Raw genomic sequence first — 22,088 nt, forward strand, 5'->3', positions numbered from 1 at the left:
GTGCTACAACTAGAAGCACCTGACTGCAATTAACTGATTACACTTTTGAGACACCAGTTTGGTGAAAAGATGTCGTCTTGATTTGTAGGAATGAAATCCAGCACCCACTGTGGCCCTTTGTGGAATAGTTTGGACACCACTGGTTTATATGTATTGGATGTCTGTCGGTGTCAATGGCATGCAATGAGTTAAACACTATTAAATTTTCATTAATCAACTTTAGAGCTTGTCCAAAATATGCACAAAAAACACAAATCTAAAAGGAGGCAAATACTTTTTAATTGGTTAGTCTAACCCCTTCAGACACACATTTTTTCTGCCGGGGAATTTTTACTTTACTGAAACAGCAGAACAAATGGCAATTTTTTTGGTCGGGGATAGTTCATGCTTTTCATGCTTTTATTATTTTTAATGTCAATGTGCTTTTGATAAGAAATGAGCACTTACATTTGCCTTTTTGAAGTTGCGTTTTGTCTCAGCCATTTTCAAAGAGCCAAAAATGGCAGAGGGCGTGCTAAACCTCATGATTTGAGTTCAGGGGGTAAGGTTTGGTCCTATTATCTCCCAGAAGTGGCAATAGCAACTAAATTCAGTGCATTTATTGGTTTAGAGACGCGAAGAGCCGTGTCCTTCAGCAGCATGCTTAGGTCTGAAGGGGTTAAGGGAAAAAAATACTGCTTTATGCTACAACTCATGAAGGGAACATTTCTGAGTTGAGAGTTTATTCAAAAAGATTTTTGAGTGGGGCAAATACGTATTTAGTCAACCACTAATTGTGCAAGTTCTCCTACTTGAAAATATTAGAGAGGCCTGTAATTGTCAACATGGGTGAACCTCAACCATGAGAGACAGAATGTGGAAAAAAAACAGAAAATCACATTGTTTGATTTTTAAAGAATTTATTTGCAAATCATGTTGGAAAATAAGTATTTGGTCAATACCAAAAGTTAATCTCAATACTTTGTTATGTACCCTTTGTTGGCAATAACGCAGGCCAAACGTTTTCTGTAACTCTTCACAAGCTTTTCACACACTGTTGCTGGTATTTTGGCCCATTCTTTGACCCTCCCTTTGCAGAAAAACAGCCCCAAAGCATGATGTTTCCACCCCCATGCTTCACAGTGGGTACGGTGTTCTTCGGATGCAATTAAGTATTCTTTCACCTCCAAACACGAGAACCTGTGTTTCTACCAAAAAGTTTTATTTTGCTTTCATCTGACCATAACACATTCTCCCAGTCCTCTTCTGGATCATCCAAATGCTCTCTAGCGAACCGCAGACGGGCCTGGACGTGTATTTTCTTCAGCAGGGGGGACACGTCTGGCAGTGCAGGATTTGAGTCCTTGGCGGCGCATTGTGTTACTGATAGTAGCCTTTGTTACTGTGGTCCCAGTTCTCTGTAGGTCATTCACTAGGTCCCCCCGTGTGGTTCTGGGATTTTTGCTCACCTTTCTTGTTATCATTTTGACGCGACGGGGTGAGATCATGCATGGAGCCCAAGATCGAGGGAGATTATCAGTGGTCTTGTATGTCTTCCATTTTCTAATAATTGTTCCCACAGTTGATTTCTTTACACCAAGCGTTTTACCTATTGCAGATTCAGTCTTCCCAGCCTGGTGCAGGTCTACAATTTTGTCTCTGGTGTCCTTCGACAGCTCTTTGGTCTTGGCCATATTGGAGTTTGGAGTGTGACTGACTGATGATGTTGACAGGTGTCTTTTATACAGATAATGAGTTAAAACAGGTGCCATTAATACAGGTAACGAGTGGAGCCTCGTTAGACCTCGTTAGAAGAGGTTAAGACTTCTTTGACAGCCAGAAAGCTTGCTTGTTTGTAGGTGACCAAATACTTATTTTCCACTCTAATTTGGAAATAATTTTTTTAAAAATCAAACGTGATTTTCTGTTTTTTTTTCCCACATTCTGTCTCTCATGGTTTACCCATGTTGACAATTGTAGGCCTCTCTAATCTTTTCAAGTAGGAGAACTTGCACAATTGGTGGTTGACTAAATACTTATTTGCACCACTGTACAGGATCAGCAATGAAAAATCAATCCACGGAAATGAACAGTTGGGTTGCAAATAATCTGATGCCAATGGCGTACCGCAAGCAACAAGTCACTTTTGCTCAGTAATATTCATGACGTTGGCAATCGTTGCTAGGCGGGTCAACTTCCCATTTGTCCCTAATAGTAAATGCGTGGAAATAGTGTACAAACGAGATGTTTACTGAGCTAAACCTACGAATTCTGTCCGAAAACAATGTCCCTGGTGCCAAATTCACTGGTAAAGATGTGGAAGAACATACAAATGAACGGTTAATTGAAATAATTGAATTAAAATTAAAAAAATAGCATTTGTGCAGTACGCTATTACTAGAGCTGGGAATCTTTGGGCACCTAACGATTCGATTACGATTACGATTCAGAAGCTCCGATTCGATTATAAAACGATTATTAAAGCACCCCCCCTCCTTTTTTTTTTTTTTTTTTTTTAATATTAAATGTTTTGTTCCAAAATTGTTCAAAAATACTCTCAGGCTAAACCAAACTACTATTTCAGTATCAAGTTAACATATAGCAGTGAACAAATATACAAAAATAACAGTAAATAAAAAACTCCAGTCCCCATTCTGTAACAGCAGCTTTAAACTACATTCAATTAATTTAATGTTGTGAATCAACTGTTAAAGTTGTTAAAATTGCTCCCGTTATTCCATAATTTCCCTTTTGTCTACTTTCAACATGTGAAAGTTTTAAAACTATTTTAAAGATAGATTCAAGTCAATATTTTACTGATTTAGGAGTATTTTAGATAAAAAGTTAATTAGGTTTGCTTGGAAGGTTCGCTATAACAGCCTTGCAGGGAAGTGTACTGCTTTAAGATGGCGGCCGTTTACTACGGCCGCATCTAGCTTTTTGTAGGTGTGCTGCTAACGCTACCGAAACTGTATTGCATCTAGTCCTATATAAATGATATCTACCGTAACATTATGTGGATGACGTATTTTGTAGCAGCTTTTCGGCAGCAGTCAGGTATGTTGTTGTGTTTTTTTATCTCGTGACATGAGTTGAGCTAGAGCCGTGAGTTGAGCATTACCCAAGGGGCCGGGTAATGAGAAGCATGATGTTTAGCTACTCTCGCTGCGTTCTTCCTCATTGCGCCCTGAAGACCGCGTGGCGCGCTGAGTGTGTTGTACTTCCGCTTTACTTGGCATATTTCAATAATCGGAATTTGGATGTTTGTGAATCGTTCTCGAATCTTCCACGGCCGAATCGCGAATAATCTAAGAATCGGAAATTTTGCACACCTCTAGCTATTACAGTATTGCAATCAAATGTAGAATGCGTTAAGTGTTTTCAAAGGTGGTCTCTCCTTTGTAGGTACCCGCTTTTGAGTCAGTGGTACAAGGAGGAGTAAGCAATCAAACTGAGGCGGCCATCATCCATCTCCTTCTGTCACTGTTGGTGAAGGTATGTGTGCAAAACGCAAAACAGAGACTCAGTTAATGCTTGTCTATGGCAAACCCGGGTTAAATTTCTGTTACTGTGTTCTTTAGCCCGATTAGATGAAAATGTCCCAACATTTTAGTTTCCCAGAGTTCATACTTGGCTTCATCTCCGTCAAATGCCAGTCGAGACAACCTTCTTGTTCCTCGTGGATCCATGTTGCTTGTTAGCTTTTTCCGCTAATCAGCAGTCCGTGAGCACGCTGTCCTTCGCGACCTTCTACGCGGTGGAAACTGACTTTACCTTCAAATGACTCCTGGGCCCATAACCTGTTGAGGTGGTTGCAGCTCAACGTTGCATTCGTAGGAAGAATTGACAGAGAATAAATAGTCTTTTAGCCAAAACTCGGCGTATTTAATTTCCACTGACATGCGGATACACCCTCTCTCATTGCTGTCTTCACAGTCAATCCCACAAATCAAAGTCATCAAAGTCAAACACAAAGAAGTAATAAAAGTAGCATTTGAGACAATTAAGTCCTATCCTGCCATCTTGTGGCGAAAAGATAATATGTCAATAATAACAAGCAATAGGAACATTATTTCAACATCAACTGAGGACACATTTATGAATACAAAACATTTCCTCCACTATTTCTCTCAACATCTGTCCTTTAGGCCGGCTGTAAACCCAGCGACATCGGCGTCATCGCCCCATACAGACAGCAACTGAAGAGCATCTCCGCTCTGCTGCAGTCGTCTGCTTTTAGCGGTGTGGAAGTCAACACGGTGGACAAATACCAAGGACGGGACAAAAGTGTCATTGTGCTCTCTTTTGTCAGGAGTAGCACCCAAGAAGAAAATGTATGTGTTTATTGTTATGGATTCTGTAGGTACTGCAGGCTGAACTGTTTATTGCCTCTCAGTTAGGAGAGCTGTTGAAGGACTGGCGTCGCCTGAATGTTGCCATCACCAGGGCCAAACACAAACTCCTTATGGTGGGCTCCACGTCCAGCCTCAGACGTTACACACCTGTGGAGAAACTACTCAATCATCTGGAGCAGGACAACATGATATCCTTTCTCCTCTTTGTCTTTTGTTAGTAGTTTGGCCAACTCAAAAAAGAAATGAAACTTTTTTTGGGGTGTTTCATTCTTATTTTGTGTTGATAATGTCGTCTCCTTAACTAACTTCACATTATCCAGCTCCCTCCGTTAGCACACCAAGCCCTACCCACGATGCTTCTGTGATCACTTGGACGTCCGAGGCGACTCAATTGTGTGTGATCTGACAGCAAGATTCTTCAATGAAATAATAATTCTTTTATCTGTTTTTTTGTCTTCACGATGATGAATAATATTTTTTTAATCTATTAAATTAATGGGATTTTTTTTATATTTAAGCTTTGTTGCGTTGACCTGAAATTGTTCCATACTTGAATATTGTCATATGACACTCATTATTTAACTTATTTGTCATCCTAATGTCAACAAAGTAATACTACACAGCTACGCATGGTTTGTACAGACTATTGTTACATTTATAACACTGCAAATGAACAGCATCGTTTTGTAATCAAATAAGGTTTTGTTTGTTTTGATGATGCTAAGCACAGGCCATGTGATCCAAACTGACCGGCTTTGGTTAAACTTGAATATCCAATTAAAAATCTGACAAGTGTGATTTGACATTGTGCCCATTTATGCTGCATTGGATGATCCTCCAATGTTTTACTTTTTGTGTGGCCTATTTGACTAATAAAATTAATGATAATAATTAAAACACCTCCGACTTTGATGTTTTGTGTGGACAGTGTAATGTCTACTAGAAACGACGTCTTCATGTCAATATGATACAGTACCGATTTCTTGGGCAACAATACTGTGACGTATTTATGTCACTCTGCTGTTGCCATAGTGTGCACTTCCTGTGGGTGTGATATTACAGTATAAAAGGAATCTCTGATGTTTCGGTGACATTTATGCTGAGAATCACACTGAATAAAGAGTGTTGTTCCATGCAAGTCTCGGCCTTACATGTACTTAGATTAAGGAAGTACATAACAAAAGTGGCGACGAGGACGTCTGGACCTGCGTCAGCTCGGACGTACTGTTTTTTTTTAGGTTGCCTGCGGTCGCGGTGCTCCAGGGGACAGACGGCGCCGACCTCAGATTCCCCGTCGTGACTTCGTGGGGAGGAGGACAAGCAGAGATTTCAAAAGGAGTGTGACGGTGCTGTATAACCAGGCGCTATGGCGGGAGTTATCGGCTCTGTTGGTCCTTTTGATGAGCTTGTGGAACAGTGGAGCTCATACACGGAGCGGTTTGGCTATTTATAGACGCTAACGAAATAGCGGAAGAGAAAGTGGTGCCCACGTTTTTGAACGTTATTGGGCCAAAGACTTTCAATTTACTGAGAAACTTCAACCCGATAAACCTGGCAGTAAAACGTACAGGGAAATCGTGGCGGCTCTTAATGGACATTTTTCACCCAAGCCCCTTGTGATTGCAGAGAGATTCCGATTTCACGGGAGAAATCAGGAAGAGGGGGAATCTGTCACTATGTTCGTAGCGGCGCTGCGGAAGCTGGCAGAACATTGTGAGTTTGGTGAAGTTTTAGAAGAGACCGTAAGAGACAGATTGGTATGTGGACTGAGAAATGAGGCAAAACAAAAGTTACTTTCAGAAAGTGGACTGACATTAAAGAAAGCCTTTGATGTAAGTGTGGCTATGGAAATGGCTTCAAAGGAGGCTCAACAACTGAACATGACGAGCAGAATACACCAAGTGGCAAGTACTCAAAGCGATGTTGCTGGTACCTGTTTTAGGTGCGGTAAAACAGGGCACCATTCCTCCACCTGCTGGTGCAAAGAAATGAACTGTCATAATTTTGGGAAGAAGGGTCATGTTGAACGTGCTAGTTGGAAAAAACAAGCACAGACAAAGATAAGGAAATGAATGACAAGAAGAAAACATGTCAAAGCAGTAGAGAATGCCTCTACTTCCGAAGATGAAAGTGACATGCACACCGTGCATGTAATGAGCGTGGACGGGAAGTCAGGGTGTTACTGGGTCACACCAAAGTTAGAGGGTCATCCAGTCAAAATGCAAATAGACATTGGATCACAGGCATCGCTTGTGTCTTACAAAGTCTATAAACAGTGTTTGAGACACCTTCCATTAAGACCATCAGACACTGTGTTCAAAGCGTACACTGGACACAAAGTGCACATGAAAGGAATGACTGATATTACTGTGCAATGCAATGATCAAACTGCTAAACTTCCATTGTATGTCACAAAAGGGAATTTTGCTTCCATCATGGGACAACTGTGGATTAATGCACTTCGTGTAAACTTGCTTGAAGTCCAGCAGACGATTCTTCACAACTACCAGTCATTCTGGACAAGAAGAGGTTTTCCGTGAGGAATTGGGCAGCATTAAGAACATTAAAGTGAAATTGCACATTAAACCAGGAAGCAAACCTGTGTTTATGAAGGCTAGAACAGTGCCGTATGCTATTCGTGACAAAGTCGAGGCTGACCTGGATGCGTTGCTCAAAAGTGGTGTTTTGGAACAAGTCACCACCAGCGAATGAGTAACACCAATTGTGTCGGTTCCGAAAAAGAATGGCGCAATTCGCACATGTGGTGATTTTGAAGTGACTTTGAATCCGGTGCTTTGTGTGGAGCAGTACCCACTTCCATTGATCGATGATTTGTTTGCAGGTCTGAGCGGTGGTCAAAAATTCAGCAAAATTGACCTCAACCAAGCTTATCTGCAGATGCATGTGGACGAAGAATCACGGGAGTGGCTGACAATTAAGACGCACAAGGAACTTTTCAGATATTGCAGATTACCTTTTGGCATCACATCTGCTCCTGCTCTGTTTCAACGGGCTATGGATCAAATTTTGAGTGGATTGCCAGGAGTACAATGTTACTTGGATGACATTCTCTGCACCGGTGCCAACGACGAAGAGGATCTTCGCAAACTGGATGCTGTCTTTAAAAGGCTTAGGCAGTATGGTCTTCAAGTGCGCAAGGAAAAATGTGAATTTTTGAGACCATTGGTGGAGTATTTCGGGCATGTGATGGACCATGAAAGACTACACAAGGCTCCATCAAAGACAAAAGCAATTGTGGATGCACCCGCCCCAGAAAATGTGAGTCAGCTTAGACCTTTTTTAGGTCTATTGAACGATTATTGACGGTTTATTCCCAATTTGGCATCGCTTCTTAAACCATTGCATGAGCTGTTTTGCAAAGATGTAAAATGGAAATGGACGAATGAGTGTAACAAAGCTTTTCGAAATGTGAAAAACGCCGATTTCATCAGAGGTTCTCACTCATTTCAACCCTTCATACCCAATCCAGCTGGCATGCGATGCTTCACCCTATGGTGTGGGTGCTGTCATCTCCCATGTGTTCCCGAACGGAGATGAAAGACCAAGTGCTTTCACATCGAGAACACTTAACAAAGCAGAGTCAAACTATGCTCAATTGGAACGAGAAGCATTGAGCATTATTTTTGGTGTGAGGAAGTTCCACCAATATTTGTATGGAAGGAAGTTTACTCTGTTAACAGATCACAGACCACTGACAACGATTTTGGGATCTCATGCAGGAATCCCTTCGCTGGCTGCTGCACGTCTTCAGAGGTGGGCTTTGTTGTTATTAGCTCACTCATACGACATCAAGTGTCGTAAATCTGATTTGCATTGCAATGCAGATGGACTTTTGAGGTTGCCGCTTCCTGTCACAAAACATGAACCTACCTCAGTGGACATATTCTATTTCTGAAATGTTGAACATGCACCAATTTCAGCTTCGCAAGTGAAGCAAGCAACTCGAAACGACCCCGAACTGTCAGTCGTCATGGACATGGTAATTAAAGGACAAACCAAGTGTGAGAACACCGCTCTCAAACCTTTTTTGGATAGGAGGTGGGAACTTTCTGTTCAATCGGGTTGTTTGCTGTGGGGGAGGAGAGTGATCGTGCCACAGTCATTGTGTGCTAAAATGCTTGCGCAACTGCATGCAGGTCACGGTGGTATTGTTAAAATGAAAGAAATGGCGAGAAGTTATTTTTGGTGGCCAGGATTAGATAAACAGATCGAAGAGATGGTAAAAAGTTGTTCATCTTGCCAGAAGATTCGCAACAATCCACCTGCTGCCCCACTTCATCCTTGGGATTTTCCTCAGGACCCTTGGCACCGCATTCATATTGACTTGGCGGGGCCTTTTGAAAATCGAATGTTTCTGGTTGCTATCGATGCCCATAGTAAGTGGCCAGAGGTAGCTATCATGAAATCAACCACATCAGAAAAGGCAATTGAGAAGTTAGGGGAGATGTTTAGTCCTTTCGGAGCCCCTGCACAACTCGTGTCAGACAACGGGCCCCAATTTGTGTCAAAAGAAATGGTTGAGTTTCTGCAAGCCAATGGGGTTCAACACATTAAGTCGGCTCCCTATCACCCGGCAACCAACGGCTTTGCAGAGAGGTTTGTGCAGACCCTCAAACATGCTCTCAAAGCATCAAAAGGACAAAGTATACTCCATCAGAGACTACACGAATTTCTCCTCAAATACCCAACACCTGTGCATGCAACTACCAAGGTATCACCAGCGAGCCTAATGTTTTCTCGAGAGAAACAAAACTATCATGGATCTTCTGAAACCACCAACCCTGAGCGAGATTGTTCAAACGGATCAACGGAAACAAGTCAAGTACGGAGACCTGCATTCCAAGAACCGAGTTTTTGCACCTGGTGACTCTGTTATGGCCCGGAGTTATCAGAGTAAGGGAAAAGTGGGCCCCTGCCACCATCATTGCTCAAACTGGGCCTGTTTCCCACACAGTTCAGGCAGCTGATGGTGTTTGGTGTCGCCATGTGGATCAGCTGTTGGGAACACCAGACACTACTCCAGAACTGTCTATTGATTGTGATGATGCTAGCAGTGTAATTATCCCAGAAATGTCTAGCTTACCGGATGTGCCAAAAATATCAGAAATGTCTAGCTTACCGGATGTGTCAAACCCAAACAATCCTGCTGTAACTGTGTCTAATTCAACCAATGCACAAACGGAACCTGAAACTGTATCTGAACCTGTTTCCACAAGTGGAAAATCGGAAGTGACCATTGAACGTCGTTATCCTGCACGCGACAGGCGACCGCCTGATAGATTGGATTTATAAGTAATAAGTAATGGGGGAAAAACAGGAGGTATTTTTGTGTTTATTTCTGGGACATGTTGTGTAAGGGGGGAGGAGATGTGACATTTGTGTCACACTGCTGTTGCCACAGTGTGCACTTCCTGTGGGTGTGGTATTACAGTGTAAAAGGAATCTCTGTGATGTTTCGGTGACATATATGCTGAGAAGCACACTGAATAAAGAGTGTTGTTCCATGCAAGTCTCGGCCTTACATGTACTTAGATTAAGGAAGTACATAACAAATACAATATTTGCTGATATGAAAGTGCTACGACAATCAATTTAGTATGATTTGTACACTACTCAGAAAATTTCAATATACTGTCAGATCAGCAGTCTTCCCCATGTTTAAGGGACACATTGCAGGTGTTTTACACTGTATACAAACATGAAACTTCACAGTATGTATTCTCAATTTTCTGAGTTTGCCGATTTAAGATTTTTCAGCTTATTAAAACCACAAACCAACAAAGTTACCAAATGGTGCTAGTTGAGGTATGTAAATTGGCGTGTAATGGCTCAATAAAATTAGTTGTTTTCATCTTTTACATTAGATTGGCAAAACAAAACAAAAACAAATTTCTTGATATTTAAAATGTTCAAGCAGTACTCTAAATATTTGACCGGAAGCAATAAAAATACGAAGCAATTTTGACGGGTTTTCTTTTCTTAATCATTGCAGAAATTTGGAAACCACTCTTTGACAAAATGGCCTTCATTTAGACACCTGTGGGTCTAACTGGTCAAAGTATTGATCCAGATTGATGTGTTGTTACAACCTTATTTTTAAAGGTGCTATTTTTTTCCGATTAAAAAAAAAAAAAAATACCAATGAGCAGTCCCGGGCCGATCGCGTAGTCTCACTCTCGCTCCCTCCCTCCCACTCCCTGCTCTCAGTTGGTCGGGCAGTGAGTGCGCTGGAGTTGCTTATGAAAGTAAACGATGATTGACAAACGTTTAATGTTTGAACTTGCCAGAGAAGTGAACTTCAAAGCGTCACATGCGTCAATCATCGTTTAAATTGTTAAACAGTTGCTGTGGCAAGTTATTGTGTGTAAGTGAGCAGCTTCAGCGGATTTAAGTGGACTCACTGAATGAACCATTTAATAAAGCGTAGCATTTTTCTACTTTATTGTTGTTTAAAAACAATTCGGTGGGACAGTAACATGTTTAAAACGTATCGTGCTTGAAAACCAATTATTAAAATATATAAATATGCATAAGTTTTTTTTCTAATTATACTTTTGGCAAAAAAGTGGGAAAAAAATGTCATATATTTCCAATGCTAAATCTGAATAAATATATTGAACACACATTCGTCCGCATTAACAGCAAAAAACGAGGGATCACTATATACGAAATTATAAGCGTCAATTTAAAATACTTTTGTACTCCATGCTTGTTCCACCAATGAGTACACAGAGCCTTGAAATTTTAACTGAGATTGTCCGAAAAAGTCCTTTTTCTTCCCTTCAAGAGAGTGTTTGGGTCGAACATACTCGGCGAGCATGTCCACCATGTCCCCGGGGCAGCAGTGCTGTTCTACCCAGCCTCTGCATAGCTTCCGCTTGGCAAAAACAATTTTCTAACCCACTAAAGAAGTTGCTACAAACAATAAACAATCACGTTTGCTGTTTTTAAGTTTCTGGTGCCTGTTGATTTGATGATTGATTCTGTGTATCAAATGCAATTGCTTAGCACAGCACAACAACATTTGGCTATGGTTTATCGTCCGTCATCTTGACATTGTTGATTTTGAAGTGTGCGCACTGTACTTCCGCTTCCAAGGGTGCCCTGCGTGTACCGTCACACCCTAGAGCATCACAGCTCTAGGCTGTGACACTGCACATAAAATAGCAAAAGTGCACCCAGCTCTGGTTGCTTTCACAAGCGAAGCAGGGTGCACTTAAAGCAGACTGAGACCCACGATTTTTGAGCGGATCAGAGGTCAGTTGTTTGGTCCGAACGAGAGTTCGAATGGGCGTTCACATTTACATAACGAAACGGACTATCTGAGAAAAAGAACTCTGGTCTGATTAAAACATTAAAACCAAACGTTATTACAAATCTGCTACGATTCGATTCCATACAAAGGCCTTCGATCCATATTGCTGTATTGTCACACCACTAATGTCTACAGTGTAATTGTTCCCTGCAGAACGGTGACACTCTTTCCAGCAATGTTGATTCTTCCATCTTCTCTCACTTCGACCTCCAGCTCTCCACCTCGCCTGGAACACTGGAATGCTACAGGAAGTATCAGGATGGCGATGGAAGAATAATATCAACATGGTAGGGTGATTATTACTTATATATAAATGACTGAAGAAAAAGACTTTGTTAACCTAGCATTTTCCTCTTTCCCAGTTTTTCAGACCAGTAGCTGCCCAGAACGGTATGTGCAGAACCTGCAAGTGCAAAAAATAGGTGTAATTTCATTTTTACCAAGTCAGCTGTCATGGCAACAACACATTGTAGTATTAAAAATCCTAACCAGTGACGGGATCTTCGGGAATTCCGTTCCAAGGGGCAAAATATCTGGAAAAGAAGTCATATCCCGACTGGTGGTCTGAAGATCCTAAAGTCAAGCATGCATGCAGGAACACACAGAGGTGGGTAGTAACGTGTTACATTTACTCCGTTACATTTACTTGAGTAACTTTTAGGAAAAAAAAGTACTTTTAAGAGTAGTTTTACTCAACCATACTTTTTACTTGAGTAGATTTGTGCAGAAGATGCGCTACTTTTACTCCACTACTTAGGGCTACACAAGTCGTTACATCTTTCCTCTTTATTCTACATTTTAGATTTTACTAGATTTTTTTTTTTTTTTTTGCCAGAGACACCAACAGTGGTGCTTCCAGTTTCACCAATGAAACGTCGCAACCATAATCACATCACTGCTTGATACCAGTCAGACTCAAGCTTGCTGTTTTATGACATGCTGTTCAATCACATGGCGTCTTTAAAGCACATTAACAAAACAAAAGTATTTGGCATCAGACCCGGCGGCATGGGCGGGCATTAGGGGGCCGGGCCCGCCCTGAGGGACGGCCGTGCCCGCCCTAGCTCGATTAAACTGTACTGTGTTATCTTTTTTTTAATCTTCCACAAAAAAATACACTTTCCGAGAGGATGAACCCTATATTCCAGTGTTTTTCAACCGATTGTGCCGCCGCCGTGAGAGATCGTCAGGTGTGCCGCGAGAAATTATCCAATGTCGCTTTTTTTAACATCGTTGGGCAAAGTTGCAGTAGGAAGGAAGGAGTAGGCAAAAAGTTCTCGGTTGTGTGCAGATTAGTCGTGTTGCGTTCAAGAGCTCCTCGGATTTCTAGCCATCAGCCACCTTGCTCTCCGCAACAATGTGGACCCCAGCACGTCTACTGTTCATTATTTGACTCGTCAAGTGTCGCTAGACACAAAAGCGTCCTTTCCATTTTATCCATATGTGACGACCGTTAATCCTCCCTCTTTGTTTTATTCCAACACATTATCGAGGACAGCAAGGTGGAAGATGGCTAGAAATCCGGGCAGTTCTCCGAGCGGCACGAGCGGCTATCTAACGCCATGGCGCCATACAAGCTTAAATGTCATCTCCAAATGAACGCACGTCGCTTCAGAACAAGTCGATGGACTATTTTGTACGCCTTCGTGAAAACACAGAGAAATGGGCAACTTTTTTGAGAAAAACTACAAAGGTAAATTAGAAAGCAATGAAAGCCAGTTACTTTGTTGCTAAATCCCAAAAGTCCCAAACTGTGGCAGAGATGGTAATACTACCTGCCTGCAAAGCCATTGTCAGCGAGAAGACCAGCCCTGATGTGCTTAAAGACATTGCTCAAGTCCCCTGTGTGATAGTTTTTCAAGCCTAATTGCTAAACGTTTCACACTGAGTAAGTATAACTACTGAGAAATTATTTTATAATTAAATATACTGTACAGAAAGTAATTTTGGAACATTTTGGTGTGGTGTGCCGAGAGATTTTTTCCAACGTAAAAACGTCCCGTGACTCAGAAAAGGTTGAAAAACACTGCTCTAGTCATCCTATCTTGATCTGTCGTCATTCAATTCAACCAATCTGGGCAGCAAATGTAGGCAATTTCTAGCAAATCACAGATAAGGGGTGCGGGCTGAGTAGCCGGCCATTGGGTACTGCGATTGGATAGGGATTGCTTCGGTTACAGAAATGGCGATTGAGCGGCTCCTCCGTTGCTAAATCAGATTGGAATGGACATCCGTGTTTTTTTCAAGAAACTAAAGACGAACTCAAGCCATGCCAAAGACGCGGCCGAAAGTCAACATGAAGGGATAGCACTGCCACCTCCTGCAGTTTCACTGACTGACACCATCATCAGAAAATATAACAGGTAAAAACGCCACTGTTAAGGCTAAACTTACGTTGAAGAAGTGTGCCCCCCCCCCAAAAAATGTAATGCCCCCCCTGTAATTTCTTTCTGCAGCCGGGTCTGTTTGGCATAGAGCGCTGCCGTCAACATGACTCAAAAGCGTGGTTTTTAACCTCTCTCACAGTTTTTATTTTCCACCAATTGACCACAGAAAACCGGCGATATGATCCTTTTAGTTTCTCTTTGGACGAATGATTTTTCATTTCTGTTTTTTTTTTCTCTCGACGGAATTCAAAGATTCTTTTATTTCTTTGGCTTAATGTGGTTATGTAGTAGGTTATGGTATTCTTCTAAGTATAATAATAACAGTTCATATAGATAAATTTGTGCTGGAAAAAAAAAACTTTAAAAAAATAAAATAAAATTAAATATCGTAAACAGTTACTCACAATGTTACTCATTACTTGAGTATTCTTTTAACCAAATACTTTTTTACTTGTACTTGTGTAGATCTTTTGGATGACTAACTTTTACTTGAGTAATATTATTTTGAAGTAACGCTACACTTACTTGAGTAAAATTTTTTTGAAATGTCAAAATTGCAATAACAAATGATCTTGTCTCTATATTATACTGTAGTGTGAAATTTTAAAGGGGAACTTTGAAGTAAGGTTGGCCAACCATGTTTTTTAATAATATCAATGGCTAAACAATTATAAGCATATTTTCTTTTTTTTTTTTTTTAACGCAACCCTTCCAGATTCTTTGTTTAACCCATAGCAACGCCCTTGACAACGAAAATGCTTTTTTTCGGCAATCTTCGGAAGTTACGTCACACCTAGACATGCGAGGGAAGTCCACCATAGAACAGTATTGTTTGTTGCATTGCTTCTCGGCAAGATGCCACAGCGGTGTGTGGCGATGTTTTGTTCTCGCTCAAACGAAAAGTTGTATGAGTGGCCAAAGGATAGCAGGGCACGTAAATGGACATCTTTCGTTCGCACGAAGCGAATGAATTTCACGCCATCATCGAGTAGTGTTCTCTGCTGCAAACACTTCGAAGATGCCTGCTTCCTTAACCGGTCTGCTTATGATCAAGGATTTGCCAAAAAGTAAGTGTGATTTTTGGATAGATGACTGATGACTTTGTCAAAGTCTCGGGACAACACTGAAGTGGTGCTTTGTAATCTGTTCGCTTGTGTGAAAAAACTACATTTCCTCTCGCCATTAGACGCCAATTCCTGCCGAGAGCTGTGCCGAGCTGTGTTCTAACTTTTCCATAAGAACTGTTCCATGTGTTAATAAAGAGACAAGGTTGTCAGCGCGTCGTGTGTTCGATACATTTGTAAACAAAAAGCTCATAACAAGACACTATGCACAATCTGTTTAAGAGATGCTGGAGTGGGAGGCGAGGAGGAGATCGGCGAGAAGCAAAACTTCGCGGTCGAATGTGGCGGCAGTCCGCTATTATTTTGTTTTCTTATTGTTGCCACAATAAAGTGGAGAAAGCCATCGAAGACTCATCTCCTCCTTTCCCCCCAACGTTTTTATATTATTATTTTATATGCACGAGAGCTGCCGGATCTGCCAAAATGAACATGAAGTCTGATTATTATTTTTCTTAACAATGTCATCAGATAGACAAAAACATAACATTATGTGCAAATGCCTGCATCTTCAAATCATAAAAATAATAACAGCCTATATCTTACCAATGTTGTAATCTTGATGGGTCTTGTATCTATTCCATGTCAGGTAGTCTAGGCACACTGTTTGCATTCTGATTAGCGTCTGGCTAATACATGTTAGATCCAACATGAAATTCCAAGCTCCTCTTCTTCCTCCAACTCTTCAAAAACTTGGATCTCCTCCCTTGCGCTCGGTCTATCGCTTATATCGCTGTTTGAATCATTGTTTGAAGGGCTTTGTATGGCGGCCGTATGTATGGAGCTGCCAACGCTGTTCCCGGTGTGACGTATCACTTCCGGGTTCCTCCCCTTTCAGGCTCGAACTTCGGAAACGCGATTATTTTGTCAAATATACAACATATAAATTATTTTTTCATGCTTTATTTGGTGGACAATGTTTAATTACTTTACTTGTGACCCTATTTGGCATGTGAAGAAATTAGTTCACACTACAGCTTTAAGTATGCCTTCTGTCATTTAACTCATCGGTTACCATTGACGGAAATAGACGTCCAATGCATTCTGACTTGGAGGGGCTGGCAGCGAATTATCGGCATTAATGGCACTGAAACATACCAAGATGTTAAAATAGTACCTTTCACGGTGACTATTAAGCCTTTGACTTGTCCACTTTGGTCACTGCTTAGTAAGGTTTCGGGGTTGACTTGCAAACTGGTGAGCACTGACCTGGAGAAAATATGATATTTGGCAGCCTTACACATTACATTACAGTATGAATATTAAAAATCTATATAAAATTAGTAGGAAGCCAGGGTTAGCCACTTTTAGAGAAATACTTCCTTTTTATATGTATTCTACTGCATCATGTGTGAATGGAAACCTGTCACAGCTGTCAGATAGTCGGAGCAGTAGTTTTTTAGTACTGGTGCTGTAATAAACATCCTGGACTGGGTGGTTTCCAACTGCAGCCTGAAAAAGACTCACGTGAATACATGAAATGAAAAATAAAAGCCTTGACCGTGAAATATTTGTTTCACTCACCTTGATCAAGGTTTCAAAATCATCCGGAGTCTAATATAAGGAAAAGAAATATGTTAGTAACAGATTTAGGAAATAACTCAATCCTCAAGTCTAGTACACATAAAGAAATTCTTAGCCATCGTGGAGCATATTATCACTATGGAACACAATTTTTGTTAACGCAAAATCTTGTGCATACAAGTGGAAAGAATCTTGTTAAATAAATTGAGAAAAACAAAATACAACAACTGAATTGCATTTTTGTGTTTAAATATTATTTTCTCCATGCCTAAGAAATTTAAGGTTTACATACTGTAGATGGCGGAAAACACTTAAGTGATTTGAAGTTCCGCTCTGAGACCCCTAATTTGGCCAACTTTCAAAATTGTCCGATATGCATGTGTGATACATCATTGGAAAGCTTAAAATCTCCATTTTCTGGGGGAAGAAAAATTTTGAACAGGAGGGCATTTAAAAAAAAAAAAAAGTTTTTTAAACAGCAAAACCCTATTTGGAGGCGAGAACACGCAAGAGCAGAATTACAGACGCCATGACTGATGAGATATTATCGCGTACTTATCTTGTTTCGATCCAAAAACTCCATGTCGCATGTATCACTGACTGTCAAGACACAGCTGTGAATGGCCACAGCTGGATTTTTGGGGGATTTTATAGGTGAAACATGATAATATAACAATGGTCGCGATGCAGAAATCGCAGACATCAAGGAGTGGTCGAGATTGACTTTTTCATGTATTTACCCTTTTAAACGTTTTTTTTTTTCCAATTTTTTTTGTTTGTATTGATTATTTATCATTAACATACTGAGGAAAATGCAACAGTAACAAAAAAAAAATACAATTTAGCGATAGTTAAGAGGTAGATATAAGTGACTTTTTTACAGACGCCATTTTTTTCATTGTGACATAATTTGTTTAAAAATGTAAAATATGCAAGTGAATAATTTTTTAAAGTTTTTTTTTTTTTTTTTAACAAAATATTAGACCTCAATTAATGATTCTAAGCTAAAAACGACAGACGTTTTGAATAATAAATATAATTACTTACCTTATTTTCATGGCCGGGTTAAAACAAAAACGGTTGCACGACGTCTGTAAACGGGGGTTTTGAGGGTAAAACGGGCAAATTAAAAATAGTTTGGGGGCTTAATGCGGCATGAATCTGCTATGGCAGCATATAGACATATAGTTCTAGCAAACACAACAGTTGTTTTGGCTTAAAATACAGCATTTTCTTCTAAAGAGGAGTGCGAGAGCAGAAACTGCTTTTTCAGTCTTGTCTGTGTTTTCCGCCAGATATATATTTCCTTTTATTCACGCAAACATATATCTGTTCATGTCACATCGTTCCACATAGTCATTTTTTGTTCTCATAACTGTTTTTTTTTTTTTTTAATCTAAGGGGTTGGCGCTAGGCTACCGATTGAGAAATAGATTAATATAAACTGTATGAACTTGAAGTCTGGGGCAGATTTTCTTGGGAGCGCCTCGTTGGGCTCCCGGGGAGGTTATAGGGGACCCTTATAATATTTTGCTCCCAAAGCCGTTGTGGCGGTGAATAAGCCCTCTTTTACATTCATTTGGACTCTCAATATTCCCTGGTAATCTTTCAAAAAATAACATGCCGAGTAAACACTGCTGCTACGGAACTTGTAGAAACGGCTCTAGACATTATGACATAAGAAGGAGGTTTTCTTCATATGTTTCCCGAAACCAAAAACTCAGAGGAAAAAATGTGAAGAATGGATCAACTTGCGCGGACGACCAAAAGACCAGTTTAATGCCAGCAAGGTGAAGCCATTCACATTTCATACGAAGTAAACATTTTGTTGGGGACCATGGTCCTACAGAGGACGAAGAGGTAAGCCATTTTGATATTTTGACTTAATTTTTAACGTGGCGTTTTGCCGTGTTACTTCTCTCTGACAATGAATGACCTGAAAAAAATTAAAATCGTATCTGACTGTCACTGTTGTTACCTTTTCTGTTGTAAAAACAACTATACTGAGGGGGGAGTGTAAATAAATTATACAATTAAGATTTGTTATTGATGAAAAAATTGTGTGCACCCAGGTGTTTGTTGGCTGTCACTGAGTAGCATTTGCGATCGCTACACAAAAATAGCAGTGCAAATTGCCCCCAAGAACGGTCAGAGACGTAAGACAACCAGAGGATATAATATATAAGAAAGACAGGGCATATGGTGGTAAAGGATAGATTGTTGAAACAGGACAATGTCATTGTCAGTGGCGTAAGGCAATGTACACAAGAAAAAGGTGTTGATAAAAAAGCTACCGCTGGATCAGGTCGGCTCTTTTTACCTTATTTTTCAGCCATTGAGACTCAAACCATCTCTGAACATTTCTATGTTCTTCCAGATCTTTACCAGTGAATTTGGCACCAAGGACATCATTTTCGGACAGAATTGGTAGGCTTAGCTCAGTAAACATCTCGTTGGTACACTATTTCCATGCATTTACTATTAGGGACAAACGGGAGGTTGATTTGCCTAGCAACAATTGCTAACGTCATGAATATTAATGAGCAAAAGTGATGCGTTGCTTGCGGTACGCCATTGCAGTAAATATTGACATTCAATAAAATATGAGCAAAACAGACATAGCAGCAAGGTTTATTCAGCACTATTATGTTTTCACCAAGGATAAGGCTACGTACGTTCAATATCATTCTGTGCAAGTAGTAGAAACATAGTAAGTAGACAAAATGTGGAGAAACAAGCACAAGTGTGCAACAGGATACAACAGGCTGAAAGTTCTGTGCGTAATTCCGCCACCGCTAACTCGTAACATCCAACCAACACAGGCACCATTAAGTCCACAACTAATCAATCAGGCCTGATACAGAAAAATAGAAAATCAGGCTCGAGGATCGATAGACACTGGCCTTTCCTACATAGCTCCAAATTTTCAAGACAATCGGTTCACAAAGTGTCCACAAGAAGAACTACTTGCGTTGCGATTTAAGGCTGCCTTCAGCCTGTAAAAACTTGACACCAAAGAAAAAAATTAGGGCTGTCAAACGATTAAAATTTTTAATCGAGTTAATCACATCTTAAAAATTAATTAATCGTAATTAATCACAATTCAAACCATCTATAAAATATGCCATATTTTTCTGTAAATTATTGTTGGAATGGAAAGATAAGACACAAGACGGATGCATACATTCAACATACTGTACATTAGTACTGTATTTGTTTATTATAACAATAAATCAACAAGATGGCATTAACATTTTTAACATTCTGTTAAAGCGATCTATGGATAGAAAGACGTAGTTCTTAAAAGATAAATGTTAGTACAAGTTATAGAAATTTTATATTAAAACCCCTCTTAATGTTTTCGTTTTAATAAAGTTTGTAAAATTTTCAATCAAAAAATAAACTAGTAGCACGCCATTGTTGATGTCAATAATTACACAATGTTCATGGTGTTGAAACCCATAAAATTAGTCGCACCCAAGCAAGAGCAGAGGGCGACAAAACACCAAAAAACACAAGTAACAAGTGGAAATGACACTGTGCTGTCATTTTAATCTGTTTGGGCGGGGCATGTGCGTTAGTGCGTCAAATATTTTAATGTGTTCAATCAAAAAAATTAATTACCGCCCGTTAACACGATAATTTTGACAGCCCTAAAAAAAAAAAAAAAAACTGGAATTTTGTAAAAAGCATAAAAACTTATCATAAAAGATTTTTTTTCCCTCAGTGTGTTCCCCACTGTTACCTGCTTAGTAGGTGGGTTGAGAGGAAAATCCATCACCAAAACCTCCCCTCGCGGTACAACAGTCAGATCGCCACTTCGAGTCTCAAACACCACAGCAGAATTCACATTTTCTGAATGATTAAAAAAAACAAAAAAAACAAAGACAACATTGAACCATTTATTCTTGGGGAAAATGCAATATTGGAGTATTTTTATGACCGGCAAAGGCCAATGCTCTTTATAAATTATTCAGATGTGAGTCTTTATTGTGGGTGCTGCTCAAGTGTGTCACTTATATTCTGTGCTTGATGTAAAGGCATATTATCACAATGTATTATATTCATACACATTTAAAATCATTTTACTCTTGTGTTTGAAGAGCACAGCAGCAGAAGCCAGAGTTGCATGACCACAGAGATTAACCTCCGTGGTTGGCGTGAACCAACGCAATTGGAACCTTGAATCTGAGCAAAATTGAAAACATGAAATGAAACCATGTTACTGCCATCATCCATTTTTTGTCTGTTTAGTAACTCATAACTCATGATCAGACCGTTGGTGAAATCCTTAGAAGGCTTGATTGTAGTGATGAAAACAGTTTCTGACAAATTCATTTCCATAGCTATCTCCTGGTACACTTTATCAGGCAGCTCCTAACAGAAACAAAGATTTACAAATATACAAATACTTCGCTGCCAGACCCGAACCCCCGTCATATTGGATTGGACGTCCATCCCCATAACTGGCAGTAAATGAGTTAAGATCACGTTTTGTACAATTTTATTGCATGAATAGATGAAAACAATTTGAACTAAAATTAATTGATTTTCTAGCATCTGTTAACTTTGGAATCAGTTTAACACGAGCTTCTTTTTTTATCAAACTGTGTGAAAAGAACTGATGCACTTTTATTTCATATGATCATTGATTACTACTCACGTGTTTCAAAAGGCAAACAGCTGCTGGATTCCCCTTAAATGGTAAATTGGTGAAGGCATCCACAACAAACATGGGAATCTCCATTATAAATGTCTTTTTTTTTTTTTTTTTAAACGTGTCTTTTGGACTTTGACCCAGGCTGTCAGACTTGTACAAAGTGTATCCTGGCTATTTATTTATTTCTCATGGTCCTGTATGGCTGTTTTTTCTCAATGGTTATTAAATGCACCGCACAGATTTCCATTATAAACATTATATGGTGCAAAAGAATAAATAAAATGTGATACAAGTCTACAAACGCAGAACTAGTAATCCCGTCTAAAAAATAAAATAAAAATCACAAATTTGTATTTGCAAGGAGGTACAAACAATGGCTTTGTCACCATTATTAACCACAACCCAGGATGCACCACTTTTATTTGGGTATTTGTCACCTACACTTGTAGTACAAACCTTTGTGTATGTTTACCACATGCCATGTGATCCTGAGAATAAAGTTTGACCTTGACAGACACTTAACATAAACTACCATAATCACACTTGTAGAATAGAATCGAAAAGAAAAACCCTTTTTTGTCATTATACAGTTTGTACAATGAAGTTGTTGAGCATCTCCCTTTACAGTGAAGGATAAGTTAAAATGTATGTATGAAAGTATCATATCTAGCCGAATACATAGTAAAATAATTCAATCTTGGACGACTTGGCATACTCATCTTAAGG

General features: G+C 39.8%; 3 protein-coding genes across 9 annotated transcripts in view; 2 read left to right on the forward strand and 1 right to left on the reverse strand.

Moving 5' to 3' along the window:
• The window catches only part of dna2 (DNA replication helicase/nuclease 2), a 35,083-nt gene extending 29,851 nt beyond the window's left edge, over positions 1–5,232 (forward strand). Inside the window, exons 22-25 of the mRNA XM_057851157.1 lie at positions 3,385–3,474; positions 4,128–4,313; positions 4,376–4,522; positions 4,646–5,232. Of these exons, the coding sequence (XP_057707140.1) occupies positions 3,385–3,474; positions 4,128–4,313; positions 4,376–4,522; positions 4,646–4,699 (477 nt within the window). The 3' untranslated portion in view covers positions 4,700–5,232. The remainder of the gene's footprint in view (positions 1–3,384; positions 3,475–4,127; positions 4,314–4,375; positions 4,523–4,645) is intronic.
• A 209-nt stretch (positions 5,233–5,441) lies between these two features.
• The window catches only part of hnrnph3 (heterogeneous nuclear ribonucleoprotein H3 (2H9)), a 32,605-nt gene continuing 15,958 nt past the window's right edge, over positions 5,442–22,088 (forward strand). For 2 of the 5 annotated variants that reach the window (XM_057851322.1, XM_057851279.1), the window contains exons 1-4: positions 5,442–5,680; positions 11,884–11,957; positions 12,033–12,060; positions 12,163–12,277. In XM_057851322.1, coding sequence (XP_057707305.1) covers positions 12,256–12,277 — 22 coding nt within the window. In that variant the 5' untranslated portion in view covers positions 5,442–5,680; positions 11,884–11,957; positions 12,033–12,060; positions 12,163–12,255. Of the gene's footprint in view, positions 5,681–11,883; positions 11,958–12,032; positions 12,061–12,143; positions 12,278–12,725; positions 14,034–22,088 lie in introns of those variants that run through there. The other 3 variants (XM_057851306.1, XM_057851287.1, XM_057851315.1) reach the window with 3 other exon arrangements.
• pbld (phenazine biosynthesis like protein domain containing) lies at positions 10,768–21,721 on the reverse strand. Of its 3 annotated transcripts, none has more exons than XM_057851350.1 (10): positions 21,366–21,720; positions 20,980–21,079; positions 20,792–20,890; positions 20,448–20,557; positions 16,703–16,732; positions 16,542–16,630; positions 16,296–16,387; positions 12,160–12,203; positions 12,011–12,073; positions 10,768–11,912 (listed from the first exon to the last, which is right to left on the reverse strand). In XM_057851350.1, the coding sequence occupies exons 1-9, from the start codon at positions 21,447–21,449 to the stop codon at positions 12,011–12,013; spliced, it is 711 nt and encodes a 236-aa protein (XP_057707333.1). In that variant the 5' UTR covers positions 21,450–21,720; the 3' UTR covers positions 10,768–11,912. The 3 variants fall into 3 exon arrangements, with proteins under 3 accessions (XP_057707333.1, XP_057707326.1, XP_057707319.1); XM_057851343.1 differs by having other exon boundaries at positions 12,160–12,243; positions 21,366–21,714; XM_057851336.1 differs by having other exon boundaries at positions 12,160–12,243; positions 16,542–16,732; positions 21,366–21,721.

This window comes from Corythoichthys intestinalis, chromosome 1 (assembly GCF_030265065.1).
Source record: "Corythoichthys intestinalis isolate RoL2023-P3 chromosome 1, ASM3026506v1, whole genome shotgun sequence".
NCBI lineage: Eukaryota > Metazoa > Chordata > Actinopteri > Syngnathiformes > Syngnathidae > Corythoichthys > Corythoichthys intestinalis.